We start from the raw sequence: 14,913 nt of genomic DNA on the forward strand, positions 1-14,913 counted from the left end.
ACGAAATGAAAGATTCTGTGGCCGTTAATTGAAAACATCGGCAACCGAAGAAAGTGATTTTTTTCTTATAAAACGAAGTAAATGTTGGGAAATAGCAATAAACATAAGTTAAGATTGAAATATCTCTGGACTATGAAAATATGAAACTTTTTCGAATTATCTATTGCAGGCTTGCGGTGGTTCGCCAGGTGCTAATGTACTTCCGGTTCCAGTACCCATACCCGTTCCCGTGCCGTATCCGGTTCCGGTGCCTGCATCATTGTGGACCGGAGATTTCGCCGCAGCTGCATCGTCAATGATAACTCGTGGAGCAACGCCAGAGGGAACGCTTCGTTTGCGTGGCGATCCATCGGCTCCTTGGTTCTCCTGGCATCCGAGATTCAATCAGCCATTGAACGGTGCGAGAATCGATTCTAAAAGTTCAGTCGGTGGATTCGATCCGCGGGCGTTCGTATTCAAACCTGAGGAAATAGTACCAAGAATCTACAGTCCCGCTGTCGAAGAAACTCTGACGCTATCCCCGGACCCTGCGGTCGCAGTTACTGAAAATTTGATAGAAAATTCAGTCGATCGACCCACAAACGATCACCAAAATGTCGAGCAACCATCCCCCGAATTCAGAATCTCCGAAGAGCCGCAAAATCCAGAAATATTGAATGAAATTCCGGGGACGAATGTCCTCATGACTGACGAAAAAATAGTGCCGGAAGTGACTGAAACTGAGGCCCATTTACCCAAAGCCGTTGACGAGACCTCTGCTAAAAAAGCGATTTCTTTGGAAAGACAATCGGTCAACGACACCGAAGATAGTTCCGCGGAATCGGGATCCAGTCGTGAAAACAATAACGAGGGCGACGACGACGAAGACGAAGAAGAAGAACAAAGTATGTATCATCATTCGCGTGAAAATTCCGCCAGTTCATCCGGTCGATCATCGGCCGACAGTAGCGACCTTGAGGACTCGGCATCTCATCGTTTCTCCCGAGTTTTCGTCGTTAACGACGATTCACTAACGAGTGACAATGAGATCGAAGATAATGAAGATTCCGACTCGCCTCGTGAAACTCTCGTTAAACTCAAGCGAGTCACGTCGCTCGCGGAGATCGAACCAGTTGTTTTACGACGGGTTCGTCTTCTCGACGAGGACATGACCTTGCCGCGAGAACCCGGAGATTTGGACAATTCTTCAGAGCGCAATGCTGAACGACCACCGAACAGAGCTGAGCGAAAAATCGATCTCTTCGCTGAGCACGATCAGGACGCAAATGAAATTTATCTCGCGAGTTCAACAGATTTTTCCGAAAATAAAATACAATTGAAATCAATAAAAAATCTTAACCCCGATGACGAGAAATTATCTACGGTTAATAATGGCGAAGATCTCGATGTTTCGGCTGAAGAAAATATTTCGAATCAATTGGTTGAAAACAATTGGGATTCCGTCATAACTCCCGATTCACTCGAAATTGTTGATTCTTTAGACCGTGACAATGCGGTAAAACGTGACACTGCATCGCTCAAATGCGATACATCATCGAACTGTGACGTTGAATCGAACGTTCGTAAGTGTTCTAGCGAAGTAGAAATTGCCTCGAAAGGTTTGACAGCGGGTGATAAGGACGATGGTCCTGTAACGAAAAACAATGGAGTTTTCTTATTGGTCGAAAACGTGTCTTTAGAAATGTCACAATCCGAAATGATTGATCAGAAGCTTGTGGATGTTGGAAAGATTGAAAAAAGCATCGAATCACAAAATTCTTCATCGACGACCGACAGCAGTGAAATAAATACGACTGGAAGCGAAATAAGCAGCGACGAGCTACACGAGTACGAAATAATTTCAAACAAGAGTGATCTTCAAACACCCGAAAAATCGGCTGCAGGACAAAATTTGAACGCAGTGAGCGCATTACCACGAAAAATATTACGCCTGGAAAGTGCGTCGTCACCGAATTCAGAACGAATTGTTGAACAATCTCCGTTGCATGTTTCAACTCCAAAGAAGGAATCTTCTTCGCCCGCGGTACCTCCGAGACCGCAGAAAGTCTCGGCGGAATCGTTGAAAGCTCAAGAAAACTGTCGTACCGACGAAAAATTGATTTTTCTTGAGAGAGGGAAGAGTGGTGCGTGCGAGCCGGATGCACATGCGCTAACTCGAAACGTCGGTGACATAATATCCAGCAAGATACAGGAAATTTTCAAAAATTCAGGCTCTCGAAAGGAGGAGGATGAGAGAACGGTGGAGTGTATCGGTAGGTCGCGTGACGAAAGCATCGCGGTGAGAGGCGAGAAACCCGAGGTGTCTCAGGTGGGAGGTGATAGCGAGGTCGTCGGCAGCGAATGTGGAGGTGGAAATAACGAATGGTCGAGCGACGCGAGGGAAAAGGCTACAACGAGATTCCGCTCAGTCGAGCGACGCACGCCCACACGAAAGGAGAATGGCGGCTGCTTTTCACCTACGTCCACGACGACGAGGGAACAACAACAACAAGCGAGAGCAGCAACTTCCAACTTTCCCTCATCCATTAACAACAACAACAACAACAACAACAAGTACAGGAGCCTCGTGATGATTACCCAAGGGGCTTATCAGCCCGTGAGTGTTATCACATCGGATACGACAACTTTGTTACAACCGAACGAGAACGAAACGCAATCGAGTCAAGGATTAGCAGGATACTTTCATCTCGCTCTCGAATCGGTTAACGACGCGAATCCTCGGAACGGACAACCACCCCGAAGGCCTCTTATGGTAAAGCGTTGTTCGGTAACGACGGAACGTGAGATAGAAACGAAAACGAGTGTCGAAAGTAATAGTGAAAACGAGGATGTGCTCAAGAACTATTGTAAAATTTCTTCGAACGATACGTGTGAACAATCAATCGGCTCTAAAGTTGTCGTTGATCGTAACGGTCTCTCGCAAAACGAGCAACAGACATCGCCGCGTTCGAAAGTACCGAATACTTCGATTCAAACGAACGAAGAGTGTTCCACGAGTTCCGGCTTGGTTATACTCGAGGAGGGTCTCGCCGACGATGATTCTTGGGTCGAGGAAGTCTCCCACGACGAGGATGAACAAAGTGTGACTACGGCTACGGAGGAGAGCTCCGAGGACGAGGCCAACAACCTCGGTGATCGTGAGGAAGAATTACGCGGTTATCACCGTCAGGCTATTGACTTTACGCTCCATACGATCGTCGAGGAATCTTGCGAGGAGAGCGAAGCTGAGCCCAGCCTCGCTACGAATTCACCGAGGAAAAAACGTCCCCCTTCTGCCTCGGAATTGGAAAAATATTTCTTCTTTGGTCTCGGCGGTGAAAACAATGTCGCCGCTACGAGTTCCCGAGAAATTGACAGTCTCTCCGAGACTTCTTCGATCTATTCGGAAGGTCTTGAATCCTTGGGTCAGGACGAAACGACGACGACGACGACGACGACGAATAATCAGGATAACGCGAACAAGGGTTCCAACGAGTTTTTGAATTCTTCGAGATTAGAAAAATATTTTCTTTCAGAGTTTCTCGGTTTCGATCAAGACCGTCGCGACTCGGATGGCTCGGTGGGCAGTGATTCCGAAGGACGTCCCAGTCCCGAGGCTCAACGTCGAAAGCGTCTCGTCCGAGCCCGCGGAACCGGAAGATCGTCGCACAGTTCCTCCCTGGACAACTTATTGGCCCTCGCCCAAGGCTCGCAAAATCTGAGCCTACAAAATTCTCTGCAGGACTTGAGCCTTGCCCAGGACTCCCAAGAGACTCAATCGGAAGGCTCATCGACGGAGACCGATGGCGCTGAAGAGGCTGGACAAACGCCAGCTTTTGGTACCGACGGACAATTCGACACGGTCAAACGTAAGAAGAAAAAACCACGAAATCTCGGTACCCAGAGTCCGCGTGTCACGGACGACACGAACAAAACCCCTGAACCGAGGGAAACAATTATCCTTGACGTTTCGCCGGAAAACGACAACGAAACCATTAATTCCGACGACGAAAGAGCGAAAACTCCCCAACCAGAAAGTTCGCTTCACTCCTCGTCGTCGTCCTCTTCGCAGAACGATGGCGCGCGTGGCTCACAAGCGAGCTCGAGCGACACGAGCTCGTCGCGCGGCAAGCAAGCTTCTCGCGATTCCGGTTTCGTTGGAAGCTGTGACGATCTGTTGCAGCATCAGAAATCATCGAACAACGATGCTCAATCGCACGACGCGAACTCTGAAAAAGATTCGCATTCTCGTCCGGAACGAACGCATCGCGGTGGCAGCCACGAGAATGACAAGAGGCGTGGAAAATCGGAGCTTCATCACGGGCCGAGCAATACTCAGCCTCCTCCGAATGCTTCGCTCTCTCGTAAAGACAGTTTCAACAATTGGTCGAGTGACGAAGAAACGAATTTGATGATGTCGAAGATGCGTCAGTTCTTCAAAACAATGGTGGCGAGTACGAATTCACCGATTGCTGCGAGCAACTCGAGCGGACCTTCGCCAGCGCCGAGCCCGAGGCTGACCGGTTATTCGAGGGTTAAAATGTGCTCGCAAAATCGTACGAAGCCACCGCAATTGGTTTATTTCGAGAACGAATTAACGAGGTTGATGAAAACCGTGCCGGGAATAAGGGACGAGCAGGTACGCGAGATCGTCGAGTATTTGAGTTCCGAAGACACTTGGTCGGATTCTTATGATAGTTCGGATTATACGAGTTCGGATCTCGAGGGTGCCGCGGGTGGTAGACGATCGGCGCTGCAGGAACAAATATCCCAAAGTTGTCAGCAGATAATCAATAAATTTGATACGAATTTGGGCGAGCAGAGCACGGTGATCGGAGCCACGACGACCGCGACAACGAGAATCTCCTCCGCAACGGAGAGAACGAGAGAAGAAATACCAAGTGCGATGATAGCTCAACAACAGCAACAACAGCAACAACAACAACAACAACAGCAGCAGCAGCATCAGCAGCAGCAGCAGCAACAACAACAACAACAACAACAACAACAACAGCCTTGTTTGGGTCGCGACACAGCTTTCGTTTACCAAAAACTTGTGCAAAGCTTCACGAAAATAGCCGCCGATGGCCCAAGCTCCGATACCAATTCCACGCCTCACAGTAGTCCGCCTCTAATTGCCAAAGTTATGCACCACATTGGCAGTCGTTTGGTCGCCCTTATGCACGAAGTTTCCGAGGGTGGTCCAACCGTTCAGCCACACGCGACGTGGCGAAGATACGCCCAACATCATCATCGTGCACCGTCTTCAGCTTCGACCACCGAAGACGACGATTCAACCTCGGACTCGACGAATCCACCCTCTTCCAGTCACTTGCCAAGATCCAAGTCTCACGATCCTCTGCTCCTGATAAACGGACATCCTGCAACGAGTGGCGGCCAAGAAGGCGAGGAACGCGAAGCCAGCGATTACGAGAGATTCTCCTGGCGCGGCAGCTTCGAGTCTGCACTCATGGCTGCTGATTCGAGAACTAAATTGAGCCTTTTGGCTTGCTCCGGCGACGTTAGTGCGAGTGCTAGTGCGAGTGCTCTTGCCATGGCTGCCAAAAGACGAAGCGCCGGTGATTTGTTGTTCAATCCGAAAAGCTTCTCCAGGGAACAGCTCGACCGAGTTCGAAGCTGCGGCTCCATCGGGGGCAGCATCGGTGGAGTCAGCGGCTCCGGTGGCTCGATCGAGGACAAAATTTGGAGTAATCGCAGACGATCCTCCGTACCGGATGCCAATACGCGTGGAGAGTCCGGTGAGGATATTTTTCATTTTTAACTCTGCCCTTGAAACAACCTCAAAATATATTCACTTATTTTTCTCTATAAAACCTCAATCTCCGATTCTTCGTTCCGGACATTTTATCTTTTCGTAGAATAATTTGAAAAAACTACGAACTTTATTATGACGATATCTGTCCAATTTTATGGAGTTTTTTTTACACCCTCCCCCCTGGATCTTCCAACACTTTTCGTATTACTTTGAATTCAACTTGACTAATTTGGATATCTTCCATCACAATTTGAACAGCTTAACGCACAATCTCATTGAAACAAATGTTTTCTCACTTTTTATGATTCTAGATAAAAAAAAAAACACAAAAGTTATGATTTGAATATTTGGTCTGACTTAGATTCGGGCATTCGATAATTTTTCTCATGCTGTGCTACGGTTTCATATTATCACTGTTTTCCCGTAAAATTCAGGTGCATCAGCCGGAGACGACGATACGGAAGATGAGCTCGAATACGGCGGTGATCCTCGTGCAACGACCTTGCCCCGAGGGATGCAAACAGCAGCTGCAGCTTCTGCAGCAACGAATTCACTGCCAAGATTGCCAGCCTCGACGAATTCGAGTGGGGGAGGCGTCGCAACGACTGTAAATCCGACTACACCGATGCACAAAGCGCACAGTGTTTATCATTTTTTGCCGCAGCATACCGGTGTCAAATCGGCGAGATACCGACCGCCCGGTTTCGCGAGAAACAGCCTTGGAAATGCCGGTGCGAGTGGCGGGCCAAAACGCGCTGTGAGCGCACCGGGCCTACAAGTTTCTGGCAGCCAAACGAGCAGTGGGAAGCGCGAAAACTCGAGAACTCGACGGCAACAGCAGGCGATATCTCTCACACCCGGTGAGTTTTTCATATCGACAAATGTAAACGATCGGTCGAGGATTATTACAAACCCACGAATAAAGTGAACGTAGGTTTTCCAATGGGCTCGTTATGGAAAGGAAAGAGAAACATTAGCATACTTGAATGTGAATTTAACACGGAAACACGAAAAAATACTTTCTACCACCTCGAGTGTACGAATGAACAGAAATGACAGCAACCGTATATAGTTTCTCAAACTTAAAATTCCTTTTTTTCTACCTAGGAACCGCATAATTTCGCTAACCCATGCTTCGATTCGACTGCTAAAATTCAATTGCTAAAAAAATAATGAAAACAGAGATTCGTAAAATAACGACGATAGGAAATACAGCAATGAAATTTTCGTTCGACTGACCTAAAAATAATAAAGCTACGATAAACATTTTCCATTAAAATCGAGCAAGTGTGAAGCAGGTTGGAGTTCAACGAACGCACTAATTTATTCGTAACTAAACAAGATTACAGATGTATATTGGCATGCGTCTGACTTTTCGCTCCGGAACAACGAATCTTCGTACGTATATGCGTTTTTGTGTCGTGGTACTCCACGCCGCGTACGACCACACGAACACACGTACGCACGATGAAGATTGAGAAATCCAAGTATCGTTTTAGTCAAACTCGGCCGCGCCTTGTCTCGGGTTTATACGTTTAACGGAGCGAGCCATAGTGGAAGACAGACAATTTGTCCAAGCAATTTTAGCTATCGATAACCCTCCCTAAATATTCAAAGAATTGTCTCTTTTTTTTTCAAACTGAAAACAAATTTTGAACAATTGATAATAATTTTTTTCGTCCTCAAATATGTGGAATCACTGACGTCGAAAAATGTGATTGCATTTTCTGGTAATTTGGCTGTTATAAAAAGGAATCGTTACTCATTTTTTGAAGAATATTTTGGAATCTTCGATCGTCAATGACGAAGGAAAACTTGAAGTGAATGACTAGCCCATTTCGGGTAGCGATCAAATCCTCACTTCATGAGCTTGTAGGAGAAAAAACTTAAACTACAAATCTTGATTTCATATTTATTTTCGAAGCACCGCTCATCGCTACGAGCGTTATTGCTTGATGAACGATAACGTATTTCCCATTGTGTCTCGCCGCTCCCGAAACACAGGTGAACGTCACGGAGCATTTCGCTTCGACGAGTTCCGCAATATCGGTATTTTATAAATATACTCGTACACAACCAAGTGGAAAGTTGAAAGCAGTTCTCTCACAAGATATTATTTACGATTACAAATTTCTTACCCAAGTTATCAACGAGTTGAGACATTTTCTGGTCTACGATTACCACGCTTCGATTCTATTATATCTTTACAAGTATTGAAATTTCAAATACCAAAGTTTTTTGAATTTTCCTTCACCACTAAAAACCGTACGAAAACTTCGTTGAGATATTTCGCATTTTTCATCGTCAACTTTCTTTCCCCTCACGGATAAAAGTTTCAATGAAAAGTTCGAGAATTGCTTTACGCAATAAAAAGAGCACACCGCACGCAGCGTTTTCGAATAACAAAAATGTCCTCGTCCTCTTTGTAAAATGTCAGCATTTCCGTGTTACATTTTTATTTTCAAGTATGAGCGTTCGCATCGCGATTATTATTTTTGTATATACTCGTAAGAAGTCGCGGATGAGAATATCAACGTTCGAATAGTCATGCTCTTCCTGAACACACTTTGTACCTTACGCGGACGTTTATCGAGTCTCGATGTACCAGTAAACGGAATAATCATACATACGCACACATACGCACGGTGTAATTAAAGTATAAAATTACAGAACTCGCGTGCCATGATATTTCTGTAGTTGGTGAACTATAGTTGGTCTTGAGCACGTCTTCCCAGGATTATCGTTATTATTCTTATAAAAGTATCTTCTTCATTGTCAATGAATCACCTACACCACGGCGAGCCTCGACTTTATGGGCAAGAAAAGAGAAACTTATCTCATAGGATTCGTAAGAAAATCGTTTTTGAAAAAATCATGTATAAACGGTTTTCGGGCGAAATAGATGGCGATTGATGCTCGAATTAACGAAAATTTCGAACGGACGAATCAACAGCTGTAAACGTTTGGGAAAAAGACTCTACGTAAACGTCCTCGCGGCGCTGCTCCATACTCGGTGGAAGCCGGCAATGAGAACGAACGGTATGCGAACGCGCGCCGAAGCGTGACCCACCTCAGTTTCGGAATGCGTGCCAAAGCTTTTTTACTTGTGGCAATAACAAACGGTTCTTTCATCCAGCTACGATCCTCATCGATGACTGAGAATTTGACGTCAAAATTAATCCTCTTTTCATTCCCGCGGTGTACTCGCATTCTATGAAGTGAACTCTCATTTTTTCAGGCATTTTTTTTCTCAATCCCGTCATTTACGCTTGGGACAAAATTCTTTGAGTTATTACAAGGAGAGTAACGCACGCGAAAACAGTCCATTTATTTGTTCACTCGTAAAATTCATCATTGTGAATTTATAACTGATTGAGAATAGTGCAGACAGATCGTTGAGGTAATTTCACAATCAACGAGTGCTGAGATAAAAAAACCTTCGTTTCGTGGAACTGAACTGAGTCAGCTTTACGCAGACCAAAAACCTTTTGTTTTTCACGAGTTTTCAATATGCTTTTACAAATTATAATGATCGAACTAATTTTCTTGACGTAATGTCGCACAGAAGTTTCATAATAATTTTCATTCGCGCATTCCAACAACGTTTTTTCAAGTGAATTTTGAATTTTCTCATTATCGTCTCTGACCGAATTCAAGAAGTCTGTGAATAAAAATAGTGCCCTCGCGAGTACGAAGGCGTCTTCAGAAAACCGTGGAAAAATTTCTCCACTTTATTTAGGTGATCCGTGCAAGTTTCAGCACCAATTAAGAATAATTCACGGAGAGACTTTCGCATCCTGTACTCTTGGCTCGTAAACCTGCACGTGCTTACTCCGTAACGCGCGTTCGTAAATACATCGACTTCTGTAATCGTGAGCGAAATATTTTTCAAGTTTTTTCGTATCGTCCAGTTTTACATTTTTAGACTTGGCAATAGCTTTGAAACTTTTCCTTTGATAAATATTTTATTCGGTATTTCAAATCCTCTCATTGAGGCTTTACGAAACTTTCGATCACCGTTGGAGTTAATTGTTATTTTCCAGAATTTTCATATTCGAACGAATTTAGTTCTTTGCGTGACCAAACGAATGTCAAAAATGTTTGTATATCCATAAAACTGTTCAACCTAAAAAATTGCTTTTCATTATTTCGGGGAGAATTCGAATAATTCGTCGATAAGTTGTTATTTGAATATTTTCGAACCGGTTGAACCGAAAAGTATAGTCAATCTTTTATCAGTCAGCAGACTGTGAAAAAGCAAATAAAAAGCGAAACATTAAATCCACCTGTGTCTATCGACAGGCGCACATCTCTCGTGCGAAAAGTTAATAAAAGAGTAAAAAAAATATGAAAATACGAAAAGGTATATCGCCGATGCAAACTCGTCTCGAGTTTGCCAAAAGGCTAGCTCTTATGCAGGAGAGTCCAAACGCTGTGTCGGCTTTTGTAAAACCTTGACACACATTTCACCGTACTACGAAGCCGCTGCTCGCACGTTGTGTAGAAAATAGTAGTAAATGCATTCCCAATCTCCCTTGCAACGAGATAAACAACATGGATCTCTAGAACATCAGACTGCGCGCTTGGTGTATAGCCGAGCGAGTCGGAACTGATTAGAAAGTATGAGGGAGAGACGAGTCGTTGGAACGTTTAAAATGGAAGAAAAAAAAACTCCGGAGGCGTTTCCGATCGATCAAAAACTCGACAGAGCTGCGATTCTCTCATTATTTCTCGCTGTTATAACGAACGCGCTATTTTTACGGGCCTCGAGACATTTATATGAATAAATGAAATTTCTAAAACGAACGAAGCTGTCGTTTTGTCTCTTGACATTTTCATTTCGTGTCAAGTTTATTCACTCGAATCGTGTGTTTGCGGTAGCGCGATAGCAATCATTTGCTCGTTGCTACTCACGCGCCCATCGTGGCGTGGCACAAATGTAATATGCACGTGTCAGTGTCATTAAAAACTAGCAATGATTTTATGATTTAATTATTGACTGCCGATGACGCCGTTGGATGAAAATATGATAAGTGTAATTGCGTGAACTGTCAAAAAGTACAGATCGGTGCTGCCATATTTGACGTTTCACGTCCGCGAGAACTGTCAATGTCAGAATTTTATTTGAAATCGTATGAAGTGACCTTCATGTGATCGCGATAATTATCGCGATTAATTTATTCGTCAACCTCGGAGTAATATTTTATTTAGAAAACTTAGAAGTATATTCGACCTTGAAAAATGAGATCTGGCTTCCGTTCGAGATTGAAGGCAGGAAGTCGTGCTTATCGGGATATTTTTTTTCTCATGGCAGCTATTACAGCACACAATCGTAACTAGTTCTCAGGCTGAAATGAAAAAACTTTCGTCGCAGTAAGGCTTCAGATCTTTTGAGAGTCGAAACTATTATTTATTTAATTACTGTATTCAGAGTATTTGAGAACGGTGTTGTTTTTATCTGTCATCAACTCGAGAATGTCAACGGGTCGTAGTTACTCTACCTTCGATTCCCCGAAGCGTTTATCCTGGTCGAGCGAAAATTTTGCGAGACGCGTGTCTTCGCTGTGGCGATTGGAGTTTTGTTGCGACGCTTGTATTCCTCGGCAACGCGAGCATCCGAACTCGAACGACGACGGGATCATTGAGAATAATTCGAACAATAAAGAAATCACGAGGCTGGATAAATCCTCGATTGAATTATCGGGGGATAAAAAATGTTATTCGAACGACGAAGGATCAACGATCACGGTCGAAAGTTCAGCCGCGAGAGAGCTCAAGCGAGAAAACGAGAAAAATATTTGCGGGAATCGTGACAAAAACGATGATGACACTGATGGGAAGAATGCTAATTCGTTCAAAAATGATATTGAAGTGAAAGTTTCCGAGTTTTCGGAAACTGGACGTGAATCTGTTGTAACTTCAACGGTATACAATATCTCATCTCAAAACGTCAACGCCTCTCCGGAAAAAACAATTTTCTCAAAAGTTGTGAGAAAAAAAATAAGTGCGTTTGGCGTTATTTTTGGCGAAAATGTAATCCACGAAGCAAACGAAAGTGACTCGGATACTTCGAGCGGTTAATCATTATTATAATTATTATTATACCGAAAGAGAGAATTATTTCACTACATTATTACGTTCCATCTCATTCCTCCAATCACTTTTTCTTCTGCTCTCTAAATTTAACGATCAAATATTTGCCACGTCATCGTAAAACATTTTCCGAACGCCAAATTTTGAGATTTTCTTGGAGGAACTAAACTCGTCCCGAGACTCTGGCGAGTCTCTTGACATCAATTTCCTTAAGAGGTCTACCCTTGAGAATTTTCAAAAAATCGATTTTGTTTTACTGCATTTTTCGGAAGTTTAAAAGTACCATAGTGTAAAATTTTATAAAGATCTGAGCAATCCAAGTGTACTCTTGAGCGAAAACGCGTTTTTCTCAAAATTACGTTCTTGGACGGCTTGTTTATAAAATCTCCGAAATTATTCAATCGATCCTTACCAAAAATGCACCGCAATACTTTGCGAGTGTGGCTAGAGCGCATATCATACGAATTTTGAAAATTTGAGCGGAATTATTATTTTTTTTTTTTGCAAAAAACAATAAAAAAAAACGTACTTTTCCGTAGTTTTTGGAAAAATCAAAAATCGTATGACATGCGCTAAGCCATTTACCTGTTAAATCTAACTATTTTTATTTTTTTTCTCCCATCATCCATTCCAGAGATTTTAACAACAGCGCACACCCATCTTTTTTTTGGACCCGTCTTCTTCCCCATTTTTCTACAATTTATACCGGCCAAAAAAATTCGTGAAAATAGACTTTTTTTTGCCCGTCTAATTAGGGTAGACTCCTTAAATTGAAGGGCTCGTTGAAATTCGTCGTTTCCCAATGTTTGCTCATTGCATAATAAAAAAATAAAAAAATTAAAAAAAAAAAATGTCACGGTGGTTTTATGTTCGTGGCTTTATTGACGGATTTGATTTGCTTAATTTTCAGACGATGGAAGCAGTCTATCCGAGGCGTGCAGTACGCCTATAATCGGCGCTGGTTCTCGAGCCATATCGAGCAACGCCGTCATGGATATCGACGACATGGATCGCGGACTGCATTCCGGTCATCTGGCGACACGAGCCTCTCTGTCCAGTCTCGGTGTAAGCGCCAAGTCGCAAAATCGAAATATCTCCAAGTCAACAGTCAGAATTGGTTTTTGCTTTTAAATTCATGAGTTTCGTTTGTATTAAATTTTCAGGCAAGATCCGACTCGATGGCATCGGTCTACAGCGGAGCCGGCGAGGGCAGATGGTGCGGTTCGGTAGCTGTACGCGGAGAAGTCGAATTTTCGCTTCAATACGATTACAAACAATTGACTTTCGAAGTCCACGTGACACAGTGCAAAGATTTGGCACCCGTTGATATCAAACGAAATCGTTCTGACCCGTGAGTTCATATTTTCGGTTTCTGGCACATCGATGTTTTCTCACGAGCAGAAAAGCTTGTTTCGTTGTTCTAAAATTCATTTAATATTCCAATATAGATACGTGAAAGTTTATCTTCTGCCGGACAAATCGAAAAGCGGCAAACGAAAAACAAAGGTTAAAAAACATACCTTAAATCCGGTATTCGACGAGACCCTCAAGGTAAAATATAACTTGAAAATCTTCAGAGCAGTTCGATCGCTGCAACACAACTTGTCGTACTAGCTTAATATTCGAATCCGTGTGATTCGTTTTTGCATCTGCTTACCCGAGATACTGATGTGTCAAATTTATTTTGATTTTTTATTTTTTTTTTCGTCAGTTCCACATGAGCCTGAATGGCTTGGAAACGAGAACTCTGTGGCTTACCGTCTGGCATTCTGACATGTTTGGCCGGAATGATTTTCTCGGTGAAGTCAGAATGCCACTCGAGAATAAAATATTCGATGATCCAACGCCGCGATGGTACCCCCTTCAAGAAAGAGTAGGACTTTCAACTTTTTCCTTTCTGTACCGAAAGATTTATGCGTGGTTCGTTTTTTTTTGTTACTTTTCCTAATATTCAACTGCTCCTCACAGACCGAGCCTTTCGACGATCCGATTTCGTACAAGGGTGAAGTTATTGTTGGATTGAAATTTGTGCCGCCTGATCCCGCTCAACTCGAACGTGAACGCGACATCGGTACAGAACATCGTGGACTCTCGAAGGGCCGGAAAAATTGGAGCCGTGGCTCTCTCCACGTTCTCGTTAAAGAAGCACGCAATCTTCAGACGAGAGCGAAAAATTCAGGAACTTGTGATCCATTCTGCAAAAGGTAATATTTTTTATTCAGGTCTTAAAAAAATGGGCCTCTTCGCAATAGAAAGTTTTGTTTTTACGGCATAATTTCACAAATAAGTTTATATTCTCGTATTTTTTCTTTAGTTTGGTTTTGCGAAGTGGTTGAACCGAAAGATTGATTTGTTGTTTTTCTCGCCTAGTTATCTTTTGCCCGACAAAGGCCGATCTGGAAAACAAAAGACCGGTGTAGTGCGTAGATCAGGAGGATCCCCAGTTTGGGGTCATACTTTTGTCTACAAGGACGTAAGTCTTCAAGAACTTGCTGAGCGCGGACTCGAGCTCACCGTCTGGGATCATGATCGAATAGCCAGTAACGAGTTCTTAGGAGGAGTCCGTTTTAATCTTGGCTCCGGTGAGTCTCCACTACGCGGACAAACATGTGTCGCAACTGTTGCAAAAGTTTACGATTTCCGAAAACATTTCGTGGAAAATGTTCAGCGTATTGCTACTGTTTGTTTCTCAAAATTCACTGCATAATGCAAACTTTTGCAACTGAATAAGTAGCAAGGAGCAGTAGATAACGATCAATTTCTTACGCTAGTAACCACAATGATAGTTTGTGGCAGAATTATGCTGGTATAATCAAAGATGTTACACGGAGAGAAAATTTCACTAAAAACTACTATGGTGCCATAGAAGTAGGATTCTGTATCGGTAATACTTATTAATTCATACATAGTCATTTTTTGTGAAGCGACTCGATGAAAATTGATGAGTGATGTCAAAATAAATACATCGGTACACATGTATACCGGTATATTATCGTACAATCGCGAATGAAATTCTGTTATTTACCATAGTAAATTTCTAAACACTTTGGCGTATGATCGATGCT

At 43.3% G+C, this 14,913-nt stretch overlaps 1 protein-coding gene across 1 annotated transcript in view; it reads left to right on the forward strand.

Moving 5' to 3' along the window:
• LOC122418926 (uncharacterized) overlaps positions 1 to 14,913 on the forward strand; it is a 48,120-nt gene that overhangs the window by 31,003 nt on the left and 2,204 nt on the right. Inside the window, exons 10-17 of the mRNA XM_043433080.1 lie at positions 170 to 5,738; positions 6,190 to 6,615; positions 12,759 to 12,913; positions 13,012 to 13,199; positions 13,297 to 13,399; positions 13,560 to 13,721; positions 13,817 to 14,052; positions 14,219 to 14,430. Coding sequence (XP_043289015.1) covers positions 170 to 5,738; positions 6,190 to 6,615; positions 12,759 to 12,913; positions 13,012 to 13,199; positions 13,297 to 13,399; positions 13,560 to 13,721; positions 13,817 to 14,052; positions 14,219 to 14,430 — 7,051 coding nt within the window. The remainder of the gene's footprint in view (positions 1 to 169; positions 5,739 to 6,189; positions 6,616 to 12,758; positions 12,914 to 13,011; positions 13,200 to 13,296; positions 13,400 to 13,559; positions 13,722 to 13,816; positions 14,053 to 14,218; positions 14,431 to 14,913) is intronic.

Source organism: Venturia canescens, chromosome 1 (genome assembly GCF_019457755.1).
Source record: "Venturia canescens isolate UGA chromosome 1, ASM1945775v1, whole genome shotgun sequence".
Classification (NCBI taxonomy): Eukaryota; Metazoa; Arthropoda; class Insecta; order Hymenoptera; family Ichneumonidae; genus Venturia; species Venturia canescens.